General features: G+C 39.7%; 2 protein-coding genes across 3 annotated transcripts in view; one reads left to right on the top strand and one right to left on the bottom strand.

Moving 5' to 3' along the window:
• syngr1b (synaptogyrin 1b) overlaps positions 1–12525 on the bottom strand; it is a 32094-nt gene extending 19569 nt beyond the window's left edge. The window contains exon 1 of one of the 2 annotated variants that reach the window (XM_006803786.3): positions 11776–12525. In XM_006803786.3, coding sequence (XP_006803849.1) covers positions 11776–11877 — 102 coding nt within the window. In that variant the 5' untranslated portion in view covers positions 11878–12525. The remainder of the gene's footprint in view (positions 1–11775) is intronic. The other variant, XM_006803785.3, reaches the window with a different exon arrangement.
• Positions 12526–12873: 348 nt separating this feature from the next.
• ift27 (intraflagellar transport 27 homolog (Chlamydomonas)) lies at positions 12874–23793 on the top strand. Its single transcript, XM_006803784.3, has 7 exons — positions 12874–13044; positions 13498–13577; positions 21227–21286; positions 21774–21833; positions 22056–22173; positions 23230–23339; positions 23489–23793. The coding sequence occupies exons 1-7, from the start codon at positions 13011–13013 to the stop codon at positions 23591–23593; spliced, it is 567 nt and encodes a 188-aa protein (XP_006803847.2). The 5' UTR covers positions 12874–13010; the 3' UTR covers positions 23594–23793.
• The last annotated feature ends 395 nt before the right edge of the window (positions 23794–24188 follow it).

The following is a 24188-nucleotide window of genomic DNA, read 5'->3' as shown; positions in this document are numbered from 1 at the left end:
CTATGGCGATATTTCATTTTCTTATCGTTGCCTAACATTATACTGGTATTACTGTGAACGATATGATATAGCCCAGCTCTAACACCAGCCCATCAAAACAGGTAGAAAAAGAAATAAGGGTAGAACAATTTGTTTCTCATGATGCTTTCTAGACTGTTAGGATGAGCAGGTCCTCTGAAGTGAGACAGCATTTTATCAATAGGTAGATACAGATCGAGGTCAGAACTAGACACAAGTGTCCAAACAGTTGTCTAAAGAATAAAAAAGAACTTGAGATAAAAGCTTACATGTGGCCTATTTTGAACCTCGGCAAACCCGACCAATCACTGTGATTCATGGCCATTTATGTTACATGTTGTTTAGAGAAACTAGCAAAGGCGTGGGGAACGTGTTGATTCTGATACAGTAAGTGTAAAGCTTTCTAACATCAATGCCTTTGGATTTATGCCATTCTTTTGACATATAAGTAGTAATTAAAATATGGACTAATGAAAAAGAAACATTTGAGCAGCACATCACCAGTATCTGTGCTCTCAGTGACATTAATATATTATCTAATTGCAAAAATGGAGGAAATTTCCATTATTGCTTACCATAATGATGTAATTACAGATAAAGAAGACAGCACTGTTGATGCAATCAGATCGTCCCAGAAAGAACATGTTCATTTCTGCGAATTCTTGCTTTTTATGTGCTTCAGAGCTTTTATGTACTCTGAAGAGAACAAACCAAAGCGAATGCAGTGAATGATCAGTAAAAGTAAGTTATGACAGTGGGAAGTGAGCAGAGATATCTGCTGCATAATACAGGATCACTGCTGGAGGATATTACATCCTTTGTGTGTGTGTGTGTGTGTGTGTGTGCGCGCGCGTGTGGGCTTATTGTCTGCTGCAGAATGTCGGCCCAGACTGGGGATACCTGATTGCTGCTGTCACCATGGCAGCAGCTGCTCATGTAATGAGAGAGAGAGTGAGAGAGACAGGAGACCTTGTCAAAGTACAATTCAAGGAGAGCCACTGCAGTACCAAGGGTACACAATGAGACGGACAGAAACACAAGTTCAGAGCACAACAGCACTCTGATGTCTGTTCTGTCGAGTCACTCAGTCACACACACAATGCTCTCCTCCATACGCCTCTGTGCCTTTTTTTTTTTGCGTTATTATCTTGTTTCCATTTGAAATGTGGTGGCAGTCAGTGGGAACATGACCAGACGAGCCCAGAAAACAAGCATGTATCAGTGCAAGAAAACAGACGGTCCCTCAATCTTGTAAAGCCGAGCATAACAAAATCAAGGGAGAGTAGCACTGCAATCTGGTACGGGTGCTCATTCAGTTACAGGCCTGCTTTTTACGTTTCTTTAATGGCAACAGCAAGTGAAACTGAAAGGGCAATTTTGTAGTGTGTTCAGCCAGTCCACCGACAAGGAACAAAGATGGCTGTAGCCAAAGAGAGTCTTGTCTTAACGATTCAAGTTACGAGAGTTTACCCTCTTTTCTCATATGAGTTGCAAGGGAAACCGTGATCAGGTATTTGCATGAAGCAAAATGGTCCAAAAGTCACCAACACAAATAGCAAGGGTGTGAGGCCCAGTGGCTACAAAGGGCCACGCCTTAACAACAGGAACTATAAATCTTAAGAATAATTAACAATATATACATCAACCCTCTATAAGGTTATCACTAATGGGAAAAATAACCATAGAGACCAAAAGTGTTTTTGTACCATTCTGTAAATACATTTATTTCTGATGTAAAGTTGGACATTTTAACACAGGAATCTATTGAAAGTGACTTGCTTTTGGAGCCAGCCTGCATTATACGACACTAACTAGATCAATGTACTGTAGAGCACTATGATGATATACCCAAATAAAGTAGGGTTCAGCCTGCTCATGAACTATTTATGCTGAATTGAATCTCAACCAATGACCAAACTGAAAACGATCAGTTGGTTAAGTTAGAAGATGATTCATTTTTTCAGGCTTTATTTACCTGTGAACACAACCAGTACAGGTACCCAGCGGTACCCTTTTCAGTACTTTACACACCACAACAGTAGGGCTGCTCGATTATGGCAAAAATGATAATCACGATTATTTTCACTGAAATTGAGATCTCCATTATTTGACGATACTTATTTAACAATAACAATGTATTGAATAATGACTTAAAAGATTGTCAAAAAATAATATAAAATAGTGTGCAAATACTGATAACAGTGCAAATGTTTGCAATATAAAAAATAAATGAAAAATGTAAACATCTATGTTTAGTGAACTTTGCAGTGTTGCTCTGTGGTGCAGCTACGACACTGTAGCAAAGTTTACACACTATGTCTACTTGATCCACGTCTGACTCCGCAAACCCATAATGTTTCCACACCACTGAAGTTTTTTTTACCTCTCTTTTCAACCAACGGCAGTCACTCTCCTCTCCAAATAACTTCTGCTTAGCTTTCCGAGCTTCCCTCGGGTCCTCTTAATCAGCGGTCCCCAACCCCCGGGCCTCGGACCGGTACCGGTCCGTGAGTCATTTGGTACCGGGCTGCGAGAGTTGAGGCTCAGGTGTGAAATGTATAGTTTTCAGGGTTTTTATCGGTTTTCAGCGTTATTTTGTTATCGTTTTTATCATTTACTCAGTTTTCCTGGGTCTTTTCACGTGTGTTATGAATAAATTTTCTTTTTTTCGGAGTCAGTACTAGTTTTATTTTGTTGTATTTATCCGCGACACCTTAAAGGCCGGTCCATGAAAATATTGTCGGGCATAAACCGGTCCGTGGCGTTGAGGTTGGGGACTGCTGCTCTTAATTGTTGTGACACGTGTTCAAAATGCAGAGAGGGGCGCTCGATTTGCCACACGGAGCAGCGCGAGAGTAAAGCACGAGGGAGGGGCTAATAATTGGCTCAGTCATTTTTAATGATCGTTGAAAGCCCAGATCGTAATCGAGATTAAAATTCGATTAATTGAGCAGCCCTACACAACAGCTGCCTTGGTTACTGCCTGGCACTGTCTGTGATGTTGACGTCACTGTCACAGTGCTTGCATACTGCAGTATTTAAATGGTAATGTGACACAATTGTTGGTTATGTTTACATACTAAGGTTTTGTGTGTGTTTACAGTATACCATGCTAATATGACATTTCAGCGCTGCGAAACAAATGCTAAAAGTTAAAATGTCAACAGCCAAAAAGCCGTTTCTCTGACAACAGCTTTCCATCATCATCATTACCATTCCTGCGTTCACCTTCTTAACAGGCACGCTGATGTTACCTGCCGGTCTTTCAAATACGGTACACTTTGCAGCTTTCAGACATACTTTGTATTTGACCAGATGTTTCTTCAGATTAGATGTGTTCTCATGTTCGGCTTCTTATTTTACACTACAGATGTTACATTTTGGCACCAACTGTTTTAGCATTGGATGCATGCTAATAATTAGGTCCAAACAGAGATTTATAACAAACAAAACTTTCCACTACACTGCAATTTCAAATATATAGCAGTCAGAAAAAGAATCACCCACAATCGGTCACAGCAGACGGCTGTCCCTCCCTGAGCCTGGTTCTGCTGGAGGTTTCTTCCTGTTAAACGGGAGTTTTTCCTTCCCACTGTTGCCAAGTACTTGCTAATGGTTCTGTTTTTTTAGGGTCTTAACCTGACAGTACACTGAGGCAACTATGGTTGTGATTTGGCATTATATAAATAAGAAATAAGTGGACTGGATTTAATAATAAGATCTATCTCAACCGCAGTAAGAAGTTATATCAGTGGGGAGTTTAGGATGCTTGGCTGGCCAAAAAGCTGAGTAATTTGAATGATGTATAATAAACATTATTTGACAGGGCTTTAGGTTTTATTTTTAATATTTAATGCAAACATCTGCAGACTTTATGTTCACAATTTCTACTACAGTCACATTAAGGCAGTCAAACAACATAAAAATGCAACTTGCTTCTTAAAATAGCTTTCGAACAACATCTGAATTTTGACATGTAGGTGCTGACACACTGTGGGTGTGTGAGTAACCAGGAGATGACGGAATGCCCTGCACTGCAACGGGTTTGTGCTGGTGACATAAAATAGTTACTCATCAAGCACAAAATCTCTTGACCTCTGCAATGCTAATCACCATCATGGCTAAATTTAAAACATTATCCAACGCTATTTACGTAAGAGTGTTTTAATTACAGAGCAAATATCAGGAAAGAAGAATTTTCCACAGCAGCTCATAGTTTATGTCCACTTTTAGATAGGATTCACCGTGCTGGGAATGTCAGGTCTTTGGCTAAATGCTCTTTGGGAATCACATTGTTGGTGCAGACGTGCTATTTTATGTCAGCGAGACTCTGTTATCTTAAGCGTTTTTTTACATTCTACTAAAGACATGGAGGGAAAAATATGTATCTTTGGGAGGCTGCTAGTAACAAAACGTCTAAATATACCCTTTAAAATAGGTTCGTTCTTAGGTTGTTTGCTATGTGCAGGCTGGGTTATCCCTTGAGTTTGGGGCCTTTTTTGTGCATGAATGATTCCTAGGTCAGTGTTAAGTGGTTTAACATGCAGTCACAAAAAGGAACCGACTGGACTGTGAATGTGTAAAAATATTTAAAAAAAACAAAAACACTTTATAACCTTCAGAAAGCCTTATGAACTATTTCTTTCCTTTAAAAAATGACAAGAAACTGGATTCTTGGAAGCAAATACTTTAGGCCAGGCTGAGATAAGTAACATTATTAGCAGTTTTCAAACCAGCTGTGTCCAATAGTTTGCCTTTTAAAGACATGTTTATATTTAAAATAATCATGCCTATAAGTATGTATGTCTCTTTGTTTGGTCTTTTTTTAGAGTTAAATTGTGAACTTTAATCAGCATTTTCATCCACAGGGCAGACAGAAGTTCTACTTTGGGCATGTTGACTTCTGAAAATAAAAATGCTTCTTTAGCACAGTCGAGCACAACACAGAACTAAACAGCATATTTAGGTGTATAGTGATTTGATGCTTTATGTTACCCCTGCAATAACCCGAATCCTTGAACAGCAGCAGAATTCAAGGAACTTCACTCAAGGGATCGATCCAAGTTTTGAAAGTAATTCTCTTTTATGCACAGATCAAAGTAGAACCACAGGCAAACAATGTCATGTTTACTTTGTGAGTCAGGTTGACCCTGTTCAGCTTACTTAAATCCAAATACTTTCATTTCCTCAATTAGAAAATTATCACGTCCACGTTACTCTCCCTGCACCTGTCAACTGTGTTCGCTGTTCTTCTTTTCACCATCCAATACTCTCGTAACTAAAATGCGGCGCTGATTCTCTGAGGCGGACACACACGTCATTATCACCTCCACATTCAGCCCTCGTGAGTCAGAACAAGTGGGAGATGGATGGAAAAGAGAGGGCAGAGAATCCTCGACCAACATTCATAAACTTTTCTCTTTCTAACTCATTCATTCTGGTCTCCTCTCTTTCATAAGCTCTTCTGTGACGTCGCCCATCAACAAATGTTTAAAGGAGAAATCCAATCACGTAAAGTGTCTACCCTTGCTCTGTGGGTGATGCTAACTTCATCATTTTTAATGTTTGTGTTTCATGCAAAAGTCTTTTAGTGACTGTATTGGATATCTCCATCCCAGGCGACCTAATCGCACAATAATTGACCTATCCTAGTTTGTTTCAACAATGATTTTCAGCTGTAAAACGTAATGACAGACCATTACCAGGACAATAACAGGTAAATTCAGTTTAACGGTTGGTTGTAATGGAACTTAAATCCGCAGCTGAGGACTCCTCAAAGTAAAGACAAAAGGAAAGGTAATGCTGGATACAGGGTGTTCCTGTTGTCACTACTCAGTTGCTGACTAAAAAGAAAAGACGCGCACCAGATAAGAAGTTGCAACGCACGTTTGCGTCCATATAAAAGGCACTGTTTTTGTCTGCTAGAGTGGGATTTTCACAGCACATTCTGCACCACCTCTCTGTGCATTCATCATTTTTTTGAAGCCAGCTCACCTCCTGCAACCACTTTTCCGAGAATACGCGCTTCTTTTGTGGTTCGGACTCCTTCTGACATTTCTTCGGAGGTGGAGGAACACCAAAGTAATTGCTTAAAGGAGCTTCTTCGGCATCTTTAAGAGTTCTAAACAAATGTCTGTCCTCCTCCAGAAAATCTTATGTATGCAAACACGCGTTGCAACTTCTTATCTTGTGCGCGTTTTTTATTTTGACAGCGAATGCGCACCTGCGGACCACTTATGTGCAGCCCTGGTTATTTAGCTCGTCATATTGCAGCCACAGAAATTCTTTTGTCCATGAAACCATAAAGCTGCACTTTCTTTTTGCCTTATAGTCTGATTTGTCACAACGTTTCCGTTTCGTGGTAAGCTTTTCTTTGGCTGTCACTTCTTCACGCACAATTGCAAAGTGAAAGCAAAAAACAAGCGCAAAAAACAAGCGCAAAAAACAAGCGCAAATTCAAACGCGATTTCAATATGTCACATATTGACAGTGGCTCACCGATGCCAATGACATAATTACCCAGCTACATTTCCGAAAGAATGCAAAAGCATTGACATTTATTTTTCCTTCCTATGACAGCCCGACGGGCAGGGCAGAGATAGATTTTGGTAGCCCGACTGGAAAAATCGCTAGCCCCGGGACGTCGGGCTAGCGATTTTGCGAGCCCTGCATTCCCCAACTCTCTGTGAGTGGCACTCATGGCCATTGATCGGTGGTTGTTGATCAATGTTCATGACGATTTGCATATCATGAAACTGACCTCACAGCCCATTGTTCGTTAGTAGTGCTAGTTTCAGTCATTATGCAAATGTACCGTTTATAAGGTCCAGATGAACAGAATCAACTGTCTGGCATTATCATTTTACCTGGTTTGCTCTTACCTCTACATTACAAACAGACATTAAATTTTACAGAATGGGATCTTAAATACTGTTCATCACTATAATGGACTTGCAGGAAAGTGCTAAGAAGTGCTTGACTTTTAAGCGATGTTCACATTGGAAGGGACAAAGTTTCATTATTGCTGAGCGTGGCCTGCTACACTGTCAATGAATTGCAAACAAAATATTGTTTAACCCTCTGATGTTGAAGATGTGAACTTCTATCTTTCGGATGCAAGCAAAAAGCACTTTTCTGGAAGAAAAAGTTTTGACACGTCCATTAAATTGATTGATGTTCTTTGTCTCCTGATTGCCAGAACGTAGGAGAAAAAGTTTAACAAGAACATGATATGTAGCACAGGGATAGGGTCAGAGGTGACAAAAGCACAGACGTCCTTTATTTAAGTAGTATAGATACTAGTATCAAAAATACTCTGGTAGAAGATGAAGTACCAATTCAACTTCTTTACTCAAGTAAAATAAAAAAGTACAGTTCTGAAATGTACTCAAAGCAAGAAAGTAAAAAGTAGCTCTTTGAAGGACATTACTACCAGCTATTCTTTTGCGAAGGACCTGGCACTTTGGGGTTATTGGAATGTGTTGTTACATGATGTGCAACATTTGCACTGTTAGACATAAGATGAATAAATTATGTATTTTTGGTTCTTTAATAGATCTTTTAATCTTTAAAAGATTTCTATGCAATAATCCACAGTAATGGATATACTAACAGGATTGTCACATCACTGGATGTTTGGCATGCAGTGATGTGAAACAATATCTTCTCTTAAATGAGTCAAACCTAAAGTAACGAGGCTGTTTTGACAATCTCAGGAGTAGAAAGTAGATATTTGTGAAAAAAAATGCATGTTTGTTACATGTTTGTTACGTCCCAACTTTGGTTAGGGTTATCACCGATAAGGCTTACGTGCTTCATATTATCCATCAGTTTGTGTGTGTTTTACACACATGGAAGCATATGACCCACTGAAGTCTTGGAAAAAGCTGAACCTTTATTTGTTTGCATGTGTCGGTTTTTAACTTCCATTGAAAGTGTGACTTGAAGCCAACTGCCTTTTCACAATAAGAGCCACAACAGCTACACTATTGGGACATCTAGTATATAAACTAAGGAAGTCTCCTTTAAAGTGGTGAATGTTATAGTCTCCTCCCCCACAGACTGCTGCAGGATACGATACATCACAAGCTAGGCTATGCCTGTTACTATGGCGACATGCTGCTGCTCTGATGACACCTCTGGACAGAGGATGTGGTGAGGAGTCATAAAGACACTCCATACCTGTAGAGTGTTGTCTTAGTGTCACTTAAGATGTCTCGGCAGTGTCAAATCAATAGAAAATTATAAATGTGTAAGAAAATCACTGCTAAAAATGATCTTGAAAACATTTCTGAGGACCATAAAACACTTTATTAAGACATAAACATGTGCTGTTTTGGTTCCTACTTTTAAGATTTTGAGTACTGAATGCTTGAAGAAACAACTTCAACCATTCAACCTCAACTATGTAACTTGAACATTAATAAACAGTCACATAACAGTAAAATGTATTGTTTAAAGATACGATTTAACCCCCTTTGAAGCGCAGTAATTTAGTTAATTGAAATAGTAATAATAATATAAAGATTAAGAAATGAAGATAGAAAATAAAAAAGGAAAAAACTGCAACCCTGGATAATAAATAGAGATTTTATAACTACAAATATCTACTGAGTTGTGCCATATACATTCAACATAAAACCCTAAAACTCTCAAAAAAGGTGAAATAGCAGTGATCAGATTGTGCCATATTAAAATATGCTTTCCCTACGTGACTAAAAGAATATTCCTGCATACAGATGAATTTACAGCACAACATGTGTCATATGTTTAGAAAAACTCAGTGAAAGAAATGAAACTGCCAGGTTTACTAATATAAATGATACACACAGTGTGTCATCATATTAGTATACCTCGTATACAGCCAAAAATCTGACCTCACAACTAAGCTTTACAATGATTAAATTCATGATTTACTGACACATCACATCACAGCCACTGGCCTTGTTATTTAAGGCTAACGGGTTAATAAACTTGGTTTATTTTCACCACAAACTATGCATTTTCTTGGTATTTCTATAATTTTAAGTATAATTTTTAAGTTTACGGCACTTTCAGGCCACAGAAACTTTTTCATTTATAATTTTTAAAGAAGAAAACCTTAGCTCCCACTTTAGTGTCAGGACTGTGCAGTACAATACAAACCTTACCTTAGGTTTATATAGTTATAAGCATAATGTATTAACACAACACTGGTAACTGACATTATATAACTGCTTACATTTTAGCTCTGCAAGCAACCAGTGGCTCTTAAGATGAAACTAAAATTTGAGAACCTGACTGACGCTAAAGTTCAGACTTTACGCTACAAAGGAAACACAATGAAATTTTAACTTTTTAAGTGTTTTCTCTTAACCAACTGGTGCCTCAACACAGACAAAATCAGTACAGTGAAAATATAGAGATGAAGACACTGAAAAAGGGTTAGAAGAAAGTAAAAGATCAGAACAAACAATGCAGACCTGAAGTGTTGCTGTATAGCCGAGGCCGGTGTATGCAGGTAATACAGGAACAAAAAATTTGTTAGTCAGGCTTTTAGAGGCTGTCCCGAGCTGCAGAGCGATACGGTTTAGAGAAAATAGTCCCTTGTAATTTTATGTTACATTGCTGTGCAAAAGTCTTGAAGCACCTCTCATTTCTTCTTATTTTATTTCCAAGCAGCTACACTTTCTTGCGATATTTTAAAACGCTCTTGAACAATGGTGCTCCAGACTTTCTGAGTCTTTCATTGCACAGTGGCTGCTTTTTCACTTATTTTCAGAGGAATGTTTCTTGTGTTTGTTAAGCCAATTATCACTGACCTGTGAATCAGCAGAGTGTCTACACATAACAGACAACTGAGGGAAAAAACAATTTTAAATTGTATTTTTTGGCAAAAACACAAAATTTGATCCCATTTCTTTAGTTGCGTCTACAAAAAAATGATGCCAAGGATAACACAGCTTAACAGACATAAACTAGTATTTTAGCACCACCACACATTCAGTTACTTTCATTAACAGACAAAATCCCAAAACTCCAATCATGTCTTCCTACAACCTTTTGTTGTGGCTGTAACCAACCTGTTGCCAGCACACAACTTCTAGCTGGCTAATACATCACATAAACATTCTTACTGATGTAAACTAAGAGAAATAATAACTAAAGGTAAGATGTTCTCCCAGTAGGTTGTTACCTTCAGGTAATCCCAACAACTGTGGTCAGGAAGCGCCTTTAGTAACGCATAAGATAATTTGAATGAGTACTAGATTAAAAAAAACTACAACTCATTTTTCTTATTAAAAAAATGTTGAAGTACACCTTTCCACATCCTTTCCTGTTTTTGCATAAAACAAGGAGACATCAAAAAATTATTATTAAAACAAATAATAATATGCTCTTTGTAATAGATTGCACTGTTGTCAAAAATCAATCGTATAGTTCAAAATCTAAAACAACAACGTCTTGCTGAGTCGAGGAGTACTATCTGTTAACTTATTGTCCAAATATGTTAAAAATAACAAAAAATACGAGTTGTTCTGAACAATATACCCATTGTGCAAAGTTTGAAACATCTCTGATATACAGCAATCTTCTTTGAAAGCTTACACAAACTTACATAAACAAGGACTGCTGGGCCTAACCTTTGCACTGCTGCATTTTGTTGAAAAAAATGTTTTAAAAAGTGCAATAATGCATTCCTAATTGCTGCACATTACCAAATGTTCATTTAAAAAAATTAACTGTAACAATGTAATGTATAAATCTCCGTTGGATATTCATCACTTGATGCAGTTTATGAATGGATGCAGTATATTTACTTCCTGTCTTTCTTAAATTACAACAATTTAAGAGAACGTTCTTGATGCTTTCTAATGAAAACACCACACCGTGCATGCATTTTCCTCCTCTCAAAATATAAACGACACAAAAGGTACAGCTGCAAAAACTAGACACCCAAAACAAAAATCCTATAAAATACCACCTGGCAGTGCACTAAAAAGAAGAAAGTCTGCCCAAAATCCTGACTTTAACTCATTTAAATACATGTAAATTTTCCATGTAATAACATAAGTACAATGTAAAACAACAGTCTGGTCAAATGAACTTGATTGTTATACATTCAGTTTATACCAAGCACATTTTCCTTAATGATTAATTATATGAATAAATAAACCTCCGGTTTCATACATTTCAGCTGTATTTTCCTTAAAACTCAGCATGGAGCCTACACTTTGGGGAGCACTTCTGTTACCATCTGTTTACTATGCTTGTCAAAAGTGTTCTCCTACTGTTGCTACTTTCATTAGTGCTCCTCCTCCTCCTCAGAGCCCCGAGGGTGGACAGTTATTATGAAATTATTTGCTATGAAATCCAACAAATGTGTGACTGTGTTCTCACTGTGCTCATGAGAAAACATCATCTGGTCACTAATGTATCATCTGTAGAAGGTGGATTTTGTACACAGCGATCGGGACTCTGTTCAATCAACCCATCAACCCACTGCGTGAGGAGAATATTATTAGTGAGATCAGGTAATAGCACCAAACACACAAGTGAAAACAAAAGTTAAAAGAACAAAACACCACAAAGCATGTTACAGCTTCCTTCAGTATCTATAGGAGCTCCTCTCTGAAATGAAGCCTGTGTGGGCCCTCAGTCGGCTAATTCAAACCCATATTTGACAACATATATGAACGATTTGAAAAGTGGTGGCCTCTGTAGCTAACTGTGTATCCAAGAACAAAGTTATTTTTCGTTTTTACGTCTCCAACTCACCCAAGACACTATGCGGAGAATGGTCTGAGGCTGCTGGAGGAAGGTGACGGGGTCGAAGGCTCCTCCGGCTTTCCCGGCTCCGTATGCCTGCATCCCCTCCATGGTCCTCCTCCTCCTCTCTCTCCCTCCCCGCTGCTGGCTCAAAGGCACAGGGTGTATGGAGCACCGGGTAACCGAAACGGAAAATCCCCGAAACTGCTCCCTATCACCACTACTGTACTACCGCTGAATCTGCACGGCTGGGATGCGCGTCTCCCCCCACCCCCGGTCTCCTTTGGCGCCCTGTTCTCTCGTGCTGTTGGTTTTAAATGTAACCTCTAATATTTCTCCGTTATGTGTGGGTAAAGAAAGCTTTGTGATGGCGCTAGATAGTGATGCTTTCTTCCTTTAGTTCAGCGCAGAAGCCGGTGGCGACCCCGTGAACGCGCCTCCGTTGTCACGCCTCGGACGGAGCGCTCCTCGTCAAAACACCCGACTTAAAAAAACAGAAAGAAAGAAAAACAGCGACGTACTCAGGACCACTACAGAGAGTCACGCGCTCTTCGTTTATCGACGGTGGGCGGAAAAACAGTGATTAAACCAGAACATGATATTAACTTAATCAACGTTATATGATAAAGTGTGTGAGCTAAAAATAAATATTGGTAAATAGTTATTTTGTGTGACAGCACTTATTAAAACACTAGAATGCTTCTACACGAATAAACGACAGTATAACAGTACCACCACCCAACAACGTTGAACTCCATGATTGATGGTGCCGTTGGTAGGTGCAATAAATTCCGCCCTCTAGCGGTCTTACCGTATATTGCCTGAATATGCAAGGACCTCGCGCTTGTTTTCTCCTTCAGGCTTTATACATTGCTCTGTTCTTCAACAAGCTCCATCAATCTTTTGTCAAGCCGGCTTATTGGTGTTATAAATGGTTGTGCACACTGGTATTTACGTTTGTCCACTGTTTCAGTAAGTTCTGTCTAACACACTCTGCAAAAGTAGCCTTTTGCTTCCTTTACGTCCTCACAGAAAGCCAATGAAAACGCGATTACGCGATTACGTCCACGCCGACTGGACCAATGAAACAGCCCCGTGGCTGGTTGCTAAGAGACGCTTTGTGTCCATGTTCCCGAGGCTGCTGGGAGGATAATCCAACGCATATGGACCGATAAACAGAGAAACATAGCTCGATTAGCTTCAAGAGAGTTTTACCTGACAGAGACCGGAAGTCATCCCATATAATGGTCAAGTTAAGGGCGAGATGTCTGCTGGTCGGTAAGGTTTTCAAAGCGTCCCACCTGATATGTAAGGAACGGGGGCTAAAGCTAGCCTTTTACTACAGAAACATCCCCAGCCACAGGCTGTGTCCTTCTTATGTTTCAGATTCAACCTACGAAAAATACAAGCCTGATACTATTCTAAATGTGAAAGATGATGTTCGTTGGGTCTATTTTATCATGTAGCTACAGTCGTTTAGCTTACACAAACCAATCACTGCCGAGTGACGATGTTTCAACTTACAGAAATGATGGTGAACCAGACACTAAACTCTAAAACTCCCTGATAATGAGGGGGGTTAATTACGAATTCTGTCGAGAACGAACTCCTTAAACACAAATTAAACGATGAATTATTAATTCACAAAAACGACACCATAAACACAACCACAGGTTATTATGTTTGTATTCTTCCGTGTGTGTGTGTGTGTGTGTGTGTGTGTGTGTGTAGGAGATGCTGCAGTGGGCAAAAGTGCTCTTTCTCATATGTTCTACAGCGATGGCACTCTCTTCCAGAAGAATTACAGCATGGTGAGAGCATTAACACACAGTCACTGAAAGGCTCATGGTTTGATCCCATAAGTGAAGTGAATCTTCGTACTTTAGGTCAGATGTGTCCAACATAAGGCCATCCTTTCATAAGTTTTACAGCTTTTCCTATTAATGCAAAACAAAAGGAATTAACTAGGAGATAAACTACTGAATGATAGAAAGGTGCCTGTTTTTCCCCCCACCATCTATAGAAATATGTAACAAAATCAACATTTATGGTACTGTGAATTAACAAAAATGTGTTTTGTAAATACAGGACAGTTTGGTGAGCTCTCTATGTGATAATTTGTAGTTAAACATCTTTACAATGACAGAAAGTTTCGCTCGTTAGGCCCATGTAAGATCAGCGTGTGGTAATAATATGAGTTTGACATCATTGCTTTAGACTAATCTGTAAGGGTTAGGACAGTCTTTTGTTTGGCTCATTGGTCATTTCATTCAGTTTATACAGTGGGGGTATCCGTATTCTCCTGAACGATAGATGTTGCCACTCAGACAAAATTTCCATATTGCCACTGGTACAGGAGAAGTCAAAACCAGAAGCATAGAAGTTATAAAAGCATATTCCTTTTTTCCCCCTTTTTTTGTTGCAATGTTTCTCTGCATAATCTGTGGATCTCCGAGCTCATGTACTGATATATCATTAAAATGGCAGAAAAAAACGGCACTCATATCTTCAACCTGCATTGGTTGAATTGCCTGCAATGCCTCAGGTTCCAAAAATCAAAAGGTACTTGGCCGGCCGGAGCGACACTCAGGTGGTATTGTAGGCAAGTGGATGTGATGTCAGTTTGACATCATTTTTGTCACCTGGCAAATTGCGAGCTTTATTGATGTTACCATGGTAGCAACCAGTGACACCGGTCTGGACCAGTGGCAATCAACACTTGGTGCTTTACACGTGTATAGACATGTGTATATGAAGTTTGGTTTATCTTTAGATAGTTTATATTAGGGGTGTCAACATAAGACTTCAGGGGCCAAAATCAGCTTGGAAAAGATTCCAAACTGGCCCACTAGAGGGCTTTGAAAAATATAAAATAAGGAATAAATTTAATACGTTTTACAGCTTTTCCTGCTGATAAAGACCTCCCCCGTGGCCATTCATACTACACCTATACCATCTAATTACTTACTTAATTACTATAAGTGAATAAGTAATAGATAAACGGTTAAATTACAGAAAACGTTCAGTTTTTCACTATTGACTGTTGACTTTTTTTTTTGATTTTTTTGGTCTTTATCGCATAGAAAAACTGAGACGTAATGTTGAAATTGCTCTTTTTTTAATATTAAGATTTCTCCGGGCTTAAATGTGTAGTTAGAATTCTTTACACAGGCAGAAAGGATTTATTTCTGGTTTGGCTCACTGAAGATCAGAATTAGTTGAATGTGGCAATGTAAAATGAGTTTGGCATCCCTGGTTCATATAGAGGAGCTGCTATACTTTGTGTATTTAAGTACACAAAGTATAGCAAAAGTATATACACTTGGTCCGATTCACTAATTTTGTTGTGTAAGGATGAATGTGAGGCTCAGAGCGTATGTCAGCATGCCTTTCAGTTTTTGCACCAATGTACCAGCTATGGATATGTCCTTCAAGCAGGCTTGAACAAAGTATAATAGAATGACTACTTGTCTGTGACATCTGCAGCAGTCCACATCTGAGAAACTGCCCCCTGGTGTAGCACTGTCACATAACACAGAGAAAGCGAGCCCAATGCCAGAGATACTGCAGTGTATGTGGTGTAGGCAGCATAACATGTCTTATAACAGTAAGTAGGGATGTGTTGTACTCCATTCACACAATCAGCAGAGGAATGGAGCTGTAAAACAAGTTGTTCAGGGATTTACAGATCGGGGTGTACTCCGTGACTAGGCACAGGCTTATGTTTTTGTATTCAGGCTGGGTAAGTGAGGTGAATTGGGTTTGAAGGAGCAGCTCATGAAGTGCAATGCTGGCTCACTGCCAGCACAGAATAGATAGTAGTTTGTAGGGAATAGCGTTATCTGTGTGCTGTGAAGTGCTCAGAAATCCAGGCGTTCAGTCCTGCCTGACACTGCAGCAGCTAATCAGCATGTAATTGGCAAAATGTGCTTCTTTAGTAGGCACACTTGTTCTGATAACTAGTATTAACCTTCCTGAGACCCATTAAGGTCTTAGAACTCTACATGTATTTATGGATATAGGCATAGCAGTTAAGCAGTGAGTAACCGTGCACAGTTAATCACATGTAGTCGTTTACTTCAGATTTGCTCAATCAATCAAGAACTGTAGAATTTTCAAATTAATGAAACAGTAAGATGTAATTATACATCAATAGCAAATCAACATGTCTAATATTAGTCATAGAGGACTATGTTTATATTGCATGTAGTTTCTTTAGTGGAACTTCTTGCAGGCTTTTCAAGGACCTGCAGAGGTCTTTACTACAGGAATCACTGAAGTGCACAACAGCATAATGTAGCAATTAATGCTGACGCAGAGAAGGACTAATCTGCATTATTTATGCTAATCTACACGAGAAAAGGAACCATGTCATTAACCTGACTCTGTGATATATGGCGGCGTGGCTGTTCAGCGATTCCCTCAGTTTTCTAAAGGGCTAAGGCACTGCGAAAGTAAGAAAGTGTAGGTGCGGTACATGCATTAACTCGTGAGCATGGATATATATTCATGCAGGTTTCTCAACACACAGCCACTCACATTTAGTGAGTTTACCATAAAGTCGTGCAGTGGTTATGGTACAGAACAGGTTGGTGTATGAATTACTGGACAAAGGCCAAGTGTGCGTGTGCGAGTGTGTGTGCATGCATGCGCCTGTGTGGTTGCTCAGATCTTGCTGTGTCAGCAGTTTTGGGGCTTCTGAGGTGACAGGAACGTCGATAATTAATACAGCAGGATTCTGGAAAGCCACCAGAACAGGTACTTAACTAGCAAACACACACACCAGCGTACACACAAAACAACAACAGGGATGAGTTTCTTCATACTGCATAGGCTTAATACAGTAGGCACTTGTTTGTGATGCTGTGTATGTCTCTTCACGGTGAACTGGCGGGTCATTGACAAAGTAGAAAGAGGCTGCAATTGGGAGGCCTTTACAGTTTGTAATGGCCTAGCATGCACGATTGCTGAACGCCAGGTCAAACTATTAGACATCTTTTTAACTAATGCAGCTAATATGAGTAGATCTAAAGAAATGATATAGGTGGAGCTGTGTGAAAATCTTCAAATACATAACAAACAGGAAAATAAGAAGAGAAGAAGTGATGCAACTTTGAAAGTAAGTGGAGAGAAATTCAGGTCTGCATTTGTGCCAGTAAATCAAGGCTCTGTGTCCAGTTGACACCACTTTATTAGCTGAATACTCTGAAAGAAATGCTCATGGGGGATTGCTGGTCACAGTCTTTGCTGTTGCTATGCAACTGTTAAAACACCTATTTGTAGCCAACCGCTCGCCTGATATTAGTTGAAATATTTTTAACTTCTTAACTCACTTGGTGTAAAGTGCTTCATGTAAAAGGAACTTGACTTTTGGGGAAAAAAAATTGAAGCTCTTAAACCACGAATTATTCATCCAGAAGTTACTTTGTATTTTCAAGAGGGTAGTCATAGTGAAATGTACAAATTTGGCTTCAATTCCAACATTTGCACAAGAAGTATGAATATTTCCATCTACCGAGCTTCGCCCAAGAGGAAGAACCCTTACTCAGGACTGTTGAACACGTTAATGTTCCCTCTCGTTCTGACTCCATAGACCTGTCTTTGCTTCTCGTTACTTTGAACAGTGTTTTGAGTTGGGTTGTTTAACAGGACTCTTTGCACTCCTGTAAAAAACTAAGTACGCCCATTGATTCAGTAGCTTGTTGAACCACTTCTAGCAGCACTAACTTGAAGTAATCATTCTCTGTATGACTTTATCAGTTTCCTGCATCATTGTAGTTCAATAAGGAGAGATCATTAGAAGGAACTGAACATGATTTGTCGATGTAAAGAATTCAATTTGAGGCATTTGGCGGATAGACTCCGATGACCCATCACAGCAGAAGAACATCCCAGCAGTGAAAGGGATTAGGACAAGATCCCCCAGACTCTAGACTCTGGTGGTGGAGATGAAGATGGAGGCTTGAATAGGGCCTGAGTGACTAAGGAGAGGCGGTGATGAGGAGGAGATGGAGTAGATGAAAGCGTCTGCAAAGGAGAATGACAGATACGCAGTGAGATTTAAAGTATGTGGAGTGAAGGCTGATTGGCCTAAAGAAGGCCGGCAGAAAGATGATTGGACTAGACCAGTGATGTCACAATCAGCTTGACAGTGTGGGAAAGTGGAAGTGATGTAAAGCTGAGATTAGCCGCCAATACCTGGCAAGCCTACAGATGTGCGACTACAGATCTCCCTCATTGAACTTACGCGTAAGCTTCAAAAGAATTTTTCCTTTACGAGTTTGCTTTAGTTTATTGAGATTTGTGACCACTTGTTTTCTTACTTTGGCCACAGTATTTCAATTGGGTTGAGATCTGGGCTTGGACTGGGCCATTGTGCAACCCCTTGATTCTGTATTTTTTCTGTCGTTCTGCTCTAGATTTCCTAGATTTGTCCTGATCTGAATACATCTCAATACTTTTTCAGGTGCCCAGATGCAAACAAGTCCAAATCATCACTCCTCTACTGCCATGCTTGACAGAGGGTATGAGCTGTGTTTCATTCTTGTTCGGTGTTTGTACATTATGGCCAGTCATCTCCACTTTGGTCTCTACTGTCCAAAGGATATTGTTCAAGACAACTTGTGGTTCGTGGAGATGCAACTTTGCAAACCTAAGCTGTGTTGCCATGTTGTTTTTGGAGAAAAGAGTGTTTCACCTGGCAGTCCTTGCAAACAAGCCGTACTTGTTCAGTTTTTATTCTGTCATGAACTTTAGACTTTAGCATGCTAGCTGAGGCCGCTATAATCTGAGACGGGTTTTTTCGTGGTTTCTTTGAGGTCTGCACAATCTGACCTTTAGATGAATGGAGTGAATTTGCTGGGGTGCACATTCCTGGAGCTGATTAGCGTGTTTTTACAAGGATAGGGATAGGATATTTTAAAAACTGTAAATGGACAACAAAGTATTTACAAGGTCTTTTACTTCTACTTATTTCATTCCAGATTCTTCCAATAGCTAGGTTTGCTGCAAAAAATGTTTTTCCCTTAGAGCAATATAAATGAGTGTCATTTTTAAAAATGTTAACTGATATCATGATTGTAAATCAACAATCCCTGGGGTACTCCACAGGTGACCTTTCAAATCTAATACCAGTAACTCTGTCCCACAGCTTTCAGTTTAAGATTTAAATGCTGATGGAAACAGGACACAATATGTGTTTCTTTCATGGGGTTTAACCGGTGCTGTGAAGGGTTAATCCTTCTGCAGACGCCCAAGTCATCCCTCATGTTCTTCAACTTTTGATTTTGAAGGGTAGCCGAGGCTGTCAGCCATTCTGCTCACGTCCTCCTTTGAAAATGTCAGACAGCCTGTTAGCAATATTCCAAGCTTATTTGCTACTAATAGGCTCTCATTGACATTCCAGCAAGAAGCTTCCTATGCATCACACCAGCTCATTAGACTGCTCTGAAGTGGGACTGCAGCATGGTCTGTGTGTGTACTGCTGGATGCTTGTTATGAACTCTGCGTGTGTATGAATTGGGTAAATGTTGGTCGGAGGTGTGTGTGTGTGTATTTCACAGAGGCAGTGAGTGTCCACGGTGCGTTTGTGTGTGCGTGTGTGTTTGCAGGATTTTAGTCTCTTGCATTTGACATGCCTCGTTAAGTGTGAGCTCAGGAGATCAGATCAATTTAGACTTAGATGCTGATATGAAGAAACCTCAACTCACTTCTTCAAGGTCATCACTGATCTCATACCAGTGAATAGTTGGAGGGGGAAAGGCAGCCTGCAACTATCTGGTCCATTTAGGATTTCTTTAGATCTCGTAGCCTGTAAAGAAGGTGAATTTGTGATATCGTCCTGCCTCTCTACTGCCTGCACATTATCTCCTTTAACAGCTACCTCTGTTTGCTCTGTACTAAAAGATCCCAACTACCTTCAGCAGTTTGTTTAACATTAAGACAGTTTGACCAAAGTTCAAATAGCTGATGTTTCCTGAACTGTAGTTTGGGGCAGATTCAAAAAGCAGCTGCCTCCACCTTGCAAAGGAGGATGAAGGTTTACAGCCACTACAGCTCTTTTTGTGTCATTCTTATTGTTTCAAAATATTTTTGCAGCTGCTTTTGTGTGACGAACATTCAACATTTATTTTATTTTATTTTATTTTATTTTATTTTATTTTATTTTATTTTATTTTATTTTATTTTATTTTTTGTGTCCCGTTTGGATCTTTAGCCATCAAAATTGTTGTCTTAAGGCCAAGAAAGATGCCAAGCGGATTTATTTTACCAAGTGGACCATCATGGCCTTGCCATATTGGTCCATTTGTTTGACCTTTATTATAATTGTGTATTTATTTTATTTTCGGTTGATACAAACGGGACAGACATGACTGGGGGACAGGACAGGGAGAAAGAATGAAAGAAAGAGAGGGAGAGAAAGAAGAGAGGGGAGAAGAGACGGTGAGAAAGGGGGGAAGAAAGAAAGAAAAACAAACAAAACACCTGGATCACCTGTATGGAGAAAAAAAAACAGAAGAGAAAGCAAACAAAAAAAGAGCAACATAATAAGTACAGCACCATCACAATAAACTAGCTAGCAGTAGATAACAGTAGATACTAAATATTAAATGCTATTGTACAGCACGCAAGACAGACAGCGCACAATGTGCTTTGAGGCAGCAGCCAAGAAAGGTGTAGTCCGCGTCTGTGAACACCCGTGTGTACACCTGTGTGCACACCTGTGTGGATCAGCATGCTTGTATTCCAAAGGTTTCTCCATGTAACAGTCTGCTAGGGAGTGTGGGGAGCCATAGCCCCGTCCCCCAGGGCATGAAGCAGGTATGGAGGAGATCCAGACAACATTCATTTTAGTAAACAGCTATACCAGCTATTTGTTTTGACAAAAGAGAAAAACTCACACGGACTGTTTCTGTGTTTCTTTCACATAAACAGTCAGTTTTTTTTCTCTTTCACAGTAGATATAACTCTAAAAAGGAAAAATTTACAGTTATACCTATTTTTTTTTAATGGCCTCTGTTGACTCCCGTTTTGAGTTAATGGCCAAGTTGTTTTTGCTTCGGTTTACTGTCATGTCAGTTTTGGTTTCTGTTGCAGCTGTTTTTAGTGAAATTGTTCTAAAAGTCCTTTGTAAAATACTTGCTTACCTCTAAATAACAGCACAAAGTAGGGAGCAAGAATGTATTGACATTTGCCATACATCAGACTAAACAGTGGTAACTCCCTGACAACAAACTTCTCTTCTCTTCTCTTCTCTTCTCTTCTCTTCTCTTCTCTTCTCTTCTCTTCTCTTCTCTTCAGCTGTTGCTGATTGTAAATGCATTTTGACAGGCACGCCCATAATGTGACAGAAAGAGTGATTGTTTATGACAAAGGCATGCCAGATCCATCATGAAGAGATTTATTTTAGCTTTACGTCACATAACTAATTTAACATTTGTAGCCTTTTTTTGTTTGGCAGACAACAGGCGTGGAGCTGCTGATGAAGTGTATCAACATCCCAGCGACCAATGACAGCGTGGTGAGTGCAACCATGTGCCTAGAATCCATTGCAGGCTACATTTTGTTGAATGAAGCAACAGATATTAGCCACCCAACCACAGCTTAAAGTTCATCTCTCAGCCATGGTTGTAAAAGGCTGATGGAGTATTGTCGTCACCCCGCCAAGTGGGCTGCATGGACACTTAAGTTTGTGAATGCAGTAACTAGAGAACAAGGCCGTGTAGGATTTTGAAATTGATAGTTGTGTCGACTAGGAGGCTGAGGGGAAGCACTGGCAGCCGCCAGTCTGTTTTTAAAATGCTGACAGCTGGAATCCATCACTCAGTGTGGAAGAAGCTTTCCCAGACATATAATATTGTTATTTCTTCATCTGAATTCAGTATGCTATTTGGCAGTATTGTAGGTCTAAGATTAATGTCCTTATAAAAGAAAATGTGAAATAATTTGGTTAACTTCCCGTGAATAACACTCGTCCGTCTCCCCCTTTCTCTGCTTTTGCCCACCAGGAGCTCTACATCATAGACTCTGCAGGGAAGGAGACATTAGTGGATTCCTGTGAGAAGATGGTGAGACTCGTTCCCTGGATTTTTTTTTAATCTGCATGATACTAGATAAATTCATCATCTGGAGCTTCACCTCCTGTCATAGTAGAGTATTATTTGATTTGCTACACGAGTAGAGAAAAGTAAGCTGATGTGGGACCAATCATATGTCTGTCCCACTTCCCTCATTCCTTGTATATAAAAACCAACATTTCCCACCTCATCACCACTGGTTCCTTTCTGTAGTGGGGGGAACCTTCGCTGCTGTGCCTGGTTTTCGACCTGACCAGTGAGCAGTCTTTTGCTAACTGCAGCCGCTGGCTGGAACGAGTCCATGCTCATTGCCAGGGTCTCCATGTTCCAGGTAACACCTCACAGAACATGAAATACTGGGAAACGGAAAATAAAAGGGAGGGAAATCAATCAAGACCACTGTGGTCAGAAGAAGACTGATATTACCAGCTGCGGTAATTTTAATATGGTCACAAGTTTCTGCTCTGAGACCCTCTCAGCTCCAAGATAAAATGAGTATGTCAAATTGAGGTGGCTGCCAAAGTGGCTTACAGATGTGCAGCAACAGGAAGGCTAAAGCTGCATAAACAGCATGTGTTACATAAGATAGCCAGTTGTATGCGTAGAAGGGTATCAGCTGAGCCAACTTACACATGTAACCCACTTTGCAACCCACCATCTCCCAACATCTCTGAAAAATGTTTTGAAACATTAACTCACAAACCACAAGACTTATGTAACAAAATCTTTTAGACAGATGAAACCAAAGGGGATGTGTTTGCTCATAGTGCACAGTGTTTGGAGAAAAATGGAACTCTCAATTTGTTGAATAAGTTATTGCTGTTTTTACTATTGAATCATGAGGTGTACTTAGCTTTTCAGACATTGTTTCTGCATTTTGTTTGAATAAATAAGGAATAATGACAGTGGAATATGTCAGCAGTTGCCATTGATGTGAATTTATTTCAATAATTAATGAATTGGTAAGAACCAGATAAACTTACTTTAACTTGTCAATAGTTAAATAAAGACCCAAAATCTTTACAAACATCTCAAATGCATCAGTCTGATGCCATAAAAGAAGAATTCATACTTATTTTACAAATAAATTTCACATTTTTGAATTTTTTGAATTTCCTGAGTATGTGGACCCAATGTCAGCTCAGATTAGACGATAGCACAGCTGATACCCATCTAGCCTGCTATTTATGCAGCTTTAGCATTCCTGTTGCTGCACCCCTTTGTTGCCACTTTGCAACCCACCAAAAAAAGACATACATTTAACTACAAATCTTTAAAAACAAGTTTCCAAGCATTAAGTGAACAAACAACAACACTTCTGGAATAAGAAGTGTTTATGTGTTTATGTGCATCTCTAAGTGCATCTTTGTGTTTGCGTGTGTTCCAGGTGTCCTGGTGGGCAACAAGTCAGATCTGTCTGCTAGAAGAGAGGTACAGGCATCTGTGGCCAAGGAATGGGCCCAGAGTCAAGGTCTGGAGTACCACGAGACCTCAGCTGTGAGTGAGCTTATCGCGCACATCGACACAGCGTTCATGGCAGACTTTAACAGTTCCTACATCTGAAGGATGAACTATGCAGGAAAATATCCCATTCTTTATATCTTTTTATACCTGCTTTTCTGTCTGTTCATGTTTGTCTTTTACAGAAAGAGATGGAAAACTGTGATGCTCCTCTCCTCTGTTTAGCTCGGGCCTTCCATTCTCTGTACCGAGAGCACCGTGAGACCATCCAAAACCTTAATCCAGGCTAGACCACCACCACCACCCTACCCCACTTACCACACACCTTGATTTTTCACCATTTCTCCTGAGAGAATTTCATCGACTGAGGGCCTTTGAAACTCTTACAAATTCAGATAATACACACTTCAACCACACAAGCAAAGGAATAGCTTGTTCAGACAGATATTTTACTATGACCACAAATAAAGTTGTTTCTCTCTGATAATAAGTGATTAGCCGTGTTCTCTCTTATCCGTGTGTTTCCTCTGTGCTCAGATAGTGGAGGTTTTCTTTCACATCGATGGTTGGGTGATTACCAAAACCACAATAGCACTTCAGCTCATTGTGGGGGTGGGGGGTGTCTGTACCTCCTTTTTTCTTCTTACAACTCCTCTTCTGTCGCAGTGGTTGTTCCTGATTTTAGGAAACGCAAATGTTTGATCTCCTCTTATTATTTTCTGCCTCTTCCACTCGCCCTCCTTATCTTTTCTTTTTTTATTTCCTGGCGTCAGCTTTGCCTCACTTGGCTGTTTTTGTTTTTGTCTTTTTTTTTTTGCATTCACTGAATGCTATTTTCTGTTTCTTCTCTTTTCCGTTCAGTTTCTTTCTCCCGCTGTTCATCTA

The sequence above is a fragment of the Neolamprologus brichardi genome, chromosome 6 (assembly GCF_056152115.1).
Source record: "Neolamprologus brichardi isolate AB-2024 chromosome 6, ASM5615211v1, whole genome shotgun sequence".
NCBI classification, from domain to species: Eukaryota; Metazoa; Chordata; class Actinopteri; order Cichliformes; family Cichlidae; genus Neolamprologus; species Neolamprologus brichardi.
This window is presented reverse-complemented; position numbering and strand designations above follow the sequence as displayed.

Coding starts and splice junctions, on each gene's coding strand:
- ift27 (XM_006803784.3), top strand. CDS start 13,011: ATGGTCAAGTTAAGGGCGAGATGTCTGCTGGTCG. Junction 13,578..21,226: donor TCCAGAAGAATTACAGCATG/GTGAGAGCATTA, acceptor TTTGTTTGGCAG/ACAACAGGCGTGGAGCTGCT. Junction 23,340..23,488: donor AGTACCACGAGACCTCAGCT/GTGAGTGAGCTT, acceptor TGTCTTTTACAG/AAAGAGATGGAAAACTGTGA.